We start from the raw sequence: 7,907 nt of genomic DNA on the forward strand, positions 1-7,907 counted from the left end.
GTGGTCCATAGGTGTTGACTCCTGATGGTTGCTGCAATCAGGAGGATTTATTTTGGCCAGCTAAGGAACATGCTTAGGCTGTATATGAAGTCTGGAGCAGGGTGTAGTTTTGGAAGCAACAAATGTGGATGCTGTTAACAGGAGCATGGGACCACTTGGATCTGCTAAAAGTTGGCCTAAAGGTTGCTCTAAATGTGGTGGCTTCCCACCTATGCCAGCAAGTTCCTTTACCTGTTTTAGGGGTTTTTTAGATTATCTTCCAGTGATACGGCTGTAAGTGGTGTTTATACTGAAACACGAATGGCTGGTGTGAGCAGACATCCCGGTGACCTTTGTGATGGGACTGTGCAAGCCCAGTGTGTAGTCCAGAGCTGACGTATCAGCCGTGGTGTTTGTCTGAGCAGCCAGTGGAATGGTTACAGAATGACCTCATGCCTCTAAGCCTGCTCTCCCGATCCAAAGCATCGGCTTTCCCAAAGGGTGGGAAAGAGCAACTGAGCCCAGAGTGTTGCAGTGAGTCTGCTTCCTAACAAGGACTGGATCCGAGCCCTGGCAGAGGAGATCTGCATGACTTATGAGTCTGACTCTTAGCCTTGGCTTGGCCCTTGACACCAGTCTGGGGCGCACATGTTGTTTGGGTAAGCCCGCCGGAGGAAGGAGCCCTGGCAGGGTTTGCTGCTGAGTTCCTGTGGCTGTGAGCACAGCCTGGCAGAGGAGCAGCAGCTCTTGGGCTGCGTCGGATCCCAAAGCCACGTGGCAGGGCTGCAAACTCAGAGCATTTCAGGGCTGCTGTCTTCACAGGCATCACCGGGGGCTCGGTGCGGGTAGGGGTCGCCCAGTGCAAGGTCTTGTGTGTGTTCCCTCCCTCCGTGGAGGGACACAGGGCCCAGACAGAGCTGTGGTAGCTGGAACTGGTACGAGCCACTGTACAGGCACTGGGGACACAGGACGAGCTGCAGCATGGCGATATGGGGGATGACCATGGCTCACTTCGTGAGGCACTGGGGCTTGGGACAACCTGAGGGACTGTGGGGTCTGTGTGACAGAGCAAAGCAATTTGTCCTCAGCAGCTCTTTGATTAGTTTGGAGTTGGATCAACAACAGTGCACTGAAAATGCAAACCAGATGCAAATATAGTTATTTATGCAGCAGCTAGGCTGAGAACACCATTTAACAAGAAAGATTGGGGGTTTGGAGCAAAGGGGTGAGTTGCACAACGGCAGAACCATGAGGTGTGTGACGTTTTGAAACAAAACCTGGAACTTCTGTGGTGTCCTACTCGAGAGGATCCTGCAGAACCTGAGAACAAGCTCCGTGCCCTGGGAGCGTGTGAATGCCTTGTCACGTATGAGCTAAGCAAGTGCTTCAGTTTGCTGTGTAGAGAGAAACGTGACTGAAGCCAGTTTACCTCTGCTGCAAAATATTCTTAGTGCTAAGAATCTCCTGAAGGAATAAGTGCTCTTGTCCCCAGCTGCTCTCAGAAAGCCTTCTGGCCCTGCATGGGATCACTCCACTCTCAATGGCAGTGGGCTGAAGATTAGATAAGTATTTCAGTGTGTAGTGCAGTAGCTGGCTCAAAGGGATCAGTAAACTTGGAATAATAGTTCATAACAAAATGCCTTCTGAAAAGCTGCCTGACTCGTGTTACTCCCATCGGCTCAGTTTTAGCTGGTGTGAAGGGCAGAGGGAAAACGTGGATAATGTGGAAGGTTCACCTTTTCAAGGAGCCCCTTTCTCTCAGTTTCATGCCAAGTGCTTGAGCCCTGCAGCTTTCAGCCCTGTTTTGTTCAGCGTTTCCCTTGCTGCCTGCTGATTGAAAAGCTGTTTATGCTAATGATGCCGGGAGGATCTGAGGGGCCAGCTGTGCTGTGGATGGAGTCCGTGGATGGAGCCCGTGTCACCTTGTGCCGTGGATGGAGCCCATGTCACCTTGTGCCACGGATGAACCTGTGTCACCTCATGGTGTCATCCCACACTATGGATGGAGCCCGTGTCACGTTGTGCTGTGGATGGAGCCCGTGTCACCTGGCGGTGTCGCCCCGTGCTGTGTCACCTCGCCCGTGTCACCTGGCGGTGTCGCCCCGTGCCCTGGCCGTGCGCAGTGCTGCACCCCTGGCAGTCTCAGCTGGAGCGCTGCCCAGAGCACCCCCTCCACACGGCTGGCTCCCTGCTGGGGCAGCACTGTCCTCTCCTTTGAGGTGCCCCATGGATCTTCTCTCATCATCCCCTTCTGGGACCTGGGACCTTCAGGATCCATGGGCTGGAATGCCTCCGAGGGGAAGGCTCACAGTGTTCATAGGGACTGCCACAGAGGCAGAATCTTTTCACTGAGAAGGTGCTCAGGCACTAGCACAAGCTGCTAGGGCAGTAGTATAGTCACCATCCCAGGGAGGGATTTAAAAGGCCTGTAGTGTGGTATTTGGGGACATGGGTTAGTGGTGGCCCTTGCAGTGCTGCGTTAATGGTTAGACGATGATCCTAAGAGTCTTTTCCAACCCAAATGATTCTTCAATTCTATAAATTCTTGGCTTTGTTGGGATAACCAACCAGTTTGTGAGGACTTGCAGCCCCAACTCTTTGGAACTTGTGGGTCAATGTTGTTTGGATGTTTGCTTGTTCATTCTGCTCCCACTGCAGAGGTGCTGGATGTGGCCTTGTGTCCAGGTGGAAAGTGTCTGGTACAGAACAGAACGCTGGAGGAAGTCAGAACTGAGCTTGGGCTTTTGGTTGGTAAAGCCTCACTGCGAAAGAGGAAGAGAGATGTAAGGTGTTCAGGATTTGGCAAGACTGGTATCTTGCTCATCAGACCATGTTTGCCAGTGAAACAGCTCCACTGTGATCAGGGTGTGTGCTAAAACACAGCTTGGTCTCACTTGGGGAGGTGCAAAATATGACTTGCTATGTGAAAAGGAAAAATTAGTTTGTAATTGCTTCATTAAAATGTTGAACTTGGCAAATAAATATCAGTATTTTCAGGTTGGTTTTTTTTTGTTAGGAATTGCATAAGAGAAATCCCAAGGCACTATGTTGTAAAATGCTGGTGGGAAAACCCCAGCTAGAAATCATTCTTCACACTGTGCATCCATGTTCCCTGTTATGCTCAGGTTTTGGCACATAAGTACCATTTTATCCTAATACCTCAAGCCTTGTTGCAGAGTTTTCAGCACTTCCCTTAGGCTGGCAGGTATCTTGCTGCTTTCTGGCACCTTAATGAATGTGAGAGAGCTGGGATTCCTGTCTTCTGTTTAACTTAAAAGGTAGAAGCATTTTACGGAACTGGGAATTGAAACTCTTGGTATTGCCACTCGAATCTCCAGCCAGCATTGCTGAGGAAATTTGAAAAGATCTTTCTATTCTAGGAAGTAACTCTTCACATATTTGTGTGATAGCAGCTGCTGTAGAAATCACATAAAGTGACAACATGCTCCTTCCACCTCGTTTTGCCCTCTTCTGTGACCGTCCTGCTTGCCAAGCAAGGCAGCATGTGCTCACCTAATTGCAGGCAGTATCATAATTCATATGCATAAAGGAACAAAATTAAAGTTGCTTTGGCAACATACATTCTGTTCTTCCTTAATTTTTGAATTCTTGATCCTAGGCAATTATTTTTATCATGTCTTTCCATTTGCAATTTCCTAAGTGTTACCCGAGTGCTGTGCAGCACGCCAGGTGCCAGGAGGCAGCACAGAAAGCTTTGCTGCTGCAGATTCGTTGTGTCGGCACTGGAGAGGGTCACGGGGGCTGCCTCACACCCCTGCCTGGGCTCCTGCTCTTGGGAGTTTGAGCATTCCTATTCCCAGGGACCTCCAAGGTCCCTGCCCAAGCTATTCTGTGTTTCTATGACCATGAAGTTGAGTTGGCTGCTCACCTGTGCTATGTCCATCCCTAGTTTTCAGGCTGGAACAAGGATCAAGTGCCATTGCTGAGACAGGAGCTTCTTGGCCAGCCTGGACGCCATCACCAACGCCAGGCGTTGTCCTTGTGAGGATGCTGCAGAAGGCCAGGCTGAGTGCACCCTTAGTCCTGTGCTGTCCTTGTCCTCCCCCACCTCTGTCCTTTCTGGCTTTCCTGAGCCACTGGTGCCCTGGAGCTGACTGAGGGTGTGAGCGCTTCCCTGTGCCATGCAGCTGGGCAGGGGCAGGGCAGCCTGCGGGATGCCAGCCAGGTCATGGCTGTGGCTGTAACGCATCTGCCTGTACCTTCTCCCTGTCCTCAGCGCCCTCTTTTCCATGGTGCCATGTGGGTCATTAGCTGAGGGAACAGTTTCTCACTGTCGCTTTCTCCTTTTGTTTTCCTCCTTCCTCATTGCTTCTAGTCTTGGTTTACTGCCAAACAGCCTCTTGTGAAAGGGCCGCCTAATTAACCCTGTGCTAATTAACAATTTAAAATTACACAGCACGGCTGTTCATATTTAATTCTCGGGAAGCCTGGGCAGCAGCAGGAGCCCCCTCCTCCCTCCCGCTCCCTCCCTGCTGCCCGCACTGCTTGCCAGTGTCCCCAGGGGAGGAAGCAGCCTGGTGCCGCGAGCTGGGGGTGCCCGAGAGCTGCAGGGTGTTGCTTTAGGACCAGCCACTCCTTGGTGGAAGCATTGCTGGAAACGGGGTGTCTGTCCCTTTGAGGATGGGGCTGGGAGGAGGCGGCAGGGAGACACAGGGTGACACTCCACGCGTGTTCTGTGCGGCATGGCTGCCAGCTGCCAGGCCTGGTGAGTAGGAACGTGGCAGACACGTGGGGCACGCAGTGTTGTGCTGTCACCTGCATCTGCCATGCAAGCTCTGCTCTGGGCCACATAGTGCCACGTTGGCTCCAAGGGACTGTGAGATGGTGCTGTGAGGAACGGGCAGCGGCCGTGGGCCAGGGACAGGGTGGGCATGGCAGTGGTGGGATGTGAGGCTGCAGAAGGGAGCAGGAGAGCCCTTCTTTGCCACTGGGGCAGTGTGAGAGCACAGAGTCTCTGGCACTCAGGCTGTTCTCCCTGTAACTGGAGTTCATTGATTTTACGGGAAACCATGTTTACAGACAGAGTGCTGATCGACCTGACGAGTTGACTTCTGCCTCCTTAAGTAAGAACTACCTTTTCTTATTGACTGGCTGATAAACAGAGCAGAGAGGGCAACAGGGGGAGCGAATGGGAGGTGTGGAGCACACCACTGTCGGTCCATCTGAGCTCTCACGCTGTGTCTGTCCCCACACAGGTGGCCTAGGGGCATTTCGGGGTGGTGGAAGACACGGGGCCCAGTAGTGGACTAATAACTGCATTGTGCTCCTGCTTAGAACCTGGTTTGCTATAGTAAGGAAATTGCTGCTTTCAGTCTGAACAGATGACTCCTGCAGCTTCTGCATTAATAGAAACAAATAATGCTTTAGGAACAGCTCTGATGGTGACTGAACCATCAGAAGAACTTGGGCTTGTGCAGGGCTCAGCCTGTCTCTGGGGCTTGGGCTGGCCATTTTGGCTCTGGGTTTTTCCACATGCCCTGTAAGGGCTCCTCTGTGTTGAGGAAAGGGAGAGAAGATTCCTTTGGCATAGCACATCTTGAGCTGGTTAACTTGGAGTGAGTGGGGGAGAGCTGTTAAAGCAAGCCAAGGCAGAAAAGCCCACCAATTAATTGGAGCGTGCGGGTCTGCCTGGCCGGGCCGGGCCGGCAGAGAGATTGGCTTTCCTGTCGATAAACAAGTCCCCAGTGCAGCATCAAAGCTGCAGTCCTTTATCAATCGCAGCCTCCTCTTCCCGCATGTTCCTGTAACTTACCAAGCATTTATTACATTGATTTTCCAATCAGGCTGTTAACCCTCCCGCCCCTCCAGCCCTGCTAACCCTTCTGGCCCGCCTGTCAGTCAGGCACCTCCTGCCAGTCAGGAGCTCTTGGTGGCAGAACCGCTGTGGCCCTGGCTGTGCCTCACCTGGCTGTGCCTCACCTGGCTGTGTGTCCCAGCAGCAGGCTCTGCTGGCCCCCACAATGATCCAGGTCTGAAAGAACTGAGAGGGTGTGCTCACTCCATGTTGTGCCTTGGAAGTTCGCATAGATATTCCTAAAACTTCACTTGGCAAGAGTACAAGGCTTATAGAGTTTCTTTTTCCTCGTTTCCCCTGAATAAATCTGTTTTGGTTTAATTTGGATTGCAGTTGCCAGTGCAGAAGTAGCAGTGAAAAGGGAGAGAGTAAGCGTGTTGTGGGAAGGTGAATGTGCAGCCTCAACACAGAAGGGTCTGGGATCAGTGATCCAGGGAGGGAGTGGTGCAATAGGAGCTGTTACATGGCTGGAGCATATTTTAGGCTAGGGAAACAAACTGGCTGACTAAACCCAGAGCCTTCTGGCAGCAGGATACTGCTTTTCCTTCTTGTTCCGCTCAGCGCACCAGATTACTGTTGCTGCAGAGCAAATCCCTGATTACTCCCAGTACAACTCTAGAGGCAGCTGTGTATGGCAGAGAATCCAGGGAAGGTGAGACTGGAGGTGCTGTGGGCTAATGTTGTACGTGATCACATTGTGATCTCCACCCAATGCATCTGCGTGTCCTTCTGCAGGCATCCTTGTACATGGGCTTTGAGAGTCTGACTTTGCCTTCAGTGGTAGTTGTAAATGCTTTTTCTTCGAGCTTCACTGGAAGTCAAATGTAAAGAGAAAGTACTCACACATTAGAGAAATCAGGGGAAGTGTGGATGACTTTGTTTAGTAAAGGAAAATAAACTGGGAGATAGTGAAACCAGAAAAAAAATGCTGATTGTCACTCTGTTTTCTTTTGCTTGAACTAATTCAGGTAGTTCTGACAGGGCTGCTGTGGCACATCACTGGCTTTGCAGGTGGTCAAACCTCTGGCAGGTTTCCAGTTCTTCACACTTTCTGTATGAGCTGAAGAGGGCTCCCTTAGGATTGCAGTATTGGAGTCGTTGACCAGGTGCAGCAGAAAGGGTCACGATGACAGGGGTCCCTGGGTGTTGGCCATGGTCAGTAGCCCAGGCCCACAGACTGCCTGGCAGCTGGTGGGAATCCTCCAGGCACGCTGATTTTGGTGGGATGGAGGTAGTGGGAAGGGTGTCCTCCTCCTCCAGGAGCTGCACCCGCTGTTTGTCTGCAGGGGTGAGAGGAAGCAATTCGTGCCCAGAGGCTGTGCCCTGCAGGACCTCTGGGAGGCTCCTGGAGCATGGTGGGCTGACCGCTCTCCAATCCTCAGGATGCTCCCTTGTCAGGTCTGGAATTTCCTGTTTGGTTTCTCTCCTGACATGTCTCTGTTTAAGCTCTGTCCCGACCAGAGCAGTTACGTGTCCTGTGCTCACTGAGCTCTGTTACTCCAAAATCACTGTGAGTTGCTCTGGCTCTAGCACCATTGAGATGCATGTGTACTAGCAACGGGTCTGCATTTCCCAAGGCATTAGCAGAAGGGTGACACCCAGAAAAACAGCATCTGTCTTAGGGGGAGCCAGAGAATACCAGAGCTCTAAAGCCACAGAACTGTTCTGTTGTCATGTCTTGTTCCTGTCACAAGCTTTCCCATGGTGTTTTGTTTTCTGAAGACGCAAGGCCTTGGGAGTCACAGTGCAGGTCCTACAATCTTCCTGCTGGCTCCCTTTAGGAGAGGTGTTAAGCAGGTTTTTTGCCACTTTCCTTCAGTTTTCCTCTTGCATTGCTGCTGCCAAGGTGTTTCCATTGCTCATTCCCAGCAGTGCCTTGCCCAAGGCTGGGCTGCCTGTCCCTGGAGCCCCCACTTTGGTGCTGAGCAGCGGGGTCAGCAGCCCTGGTGGTGGTGGTGGGGTCCTTTGGGAGCGCCCAGACTCACCTGCCTCTCTCCTCTGTCCCATCTGCAGGTCGGAGCCGTAGCGGGTGCAATGAGCGCTCCGTGCCGGCCCTGCCATGGAAGGCTGTGACTCGCCCGTCATCCCCGGGAAGGACAATGGGTGCGGCATT

General features: G+C 52.2%; 1 protein-coding gene across 1 annotated transcript in view; it reads left to right on the forward strand.

The window, feature by feature from the left end:
* Positions 1-7,907, forward strand: part of ZFHX3 (zinc finger homeobox 3) — a 123,685-nt gene that overhangs the window by 31,997 nt on the left and 83,781 nt on the right. Inside the window, 1 exon segment of the mRNA XM_031060144.1 lies at positions 7,808-7,905. Coding sequence (XP_030916004.1) covers positions 7,854-7,905 — 52 coding nt within the window. The 5' untranslated portion in view covers positions 7,808-7,853.

Source organism: Geospiza fortis, unplaced genomic scaffold, assembly GCF_000277835.1.
Source record: "Geospiza fortis unplaced genomic scaffold, GeoFor_1.0 scaffold102, whole genome shotgun sequence".
NCBI classification, from domain to species: Eukaryota; Metazoa; Chordata; class Aves; order Passeriformes; family Thraupidae; genus Geospiza; species Geospiza fortis.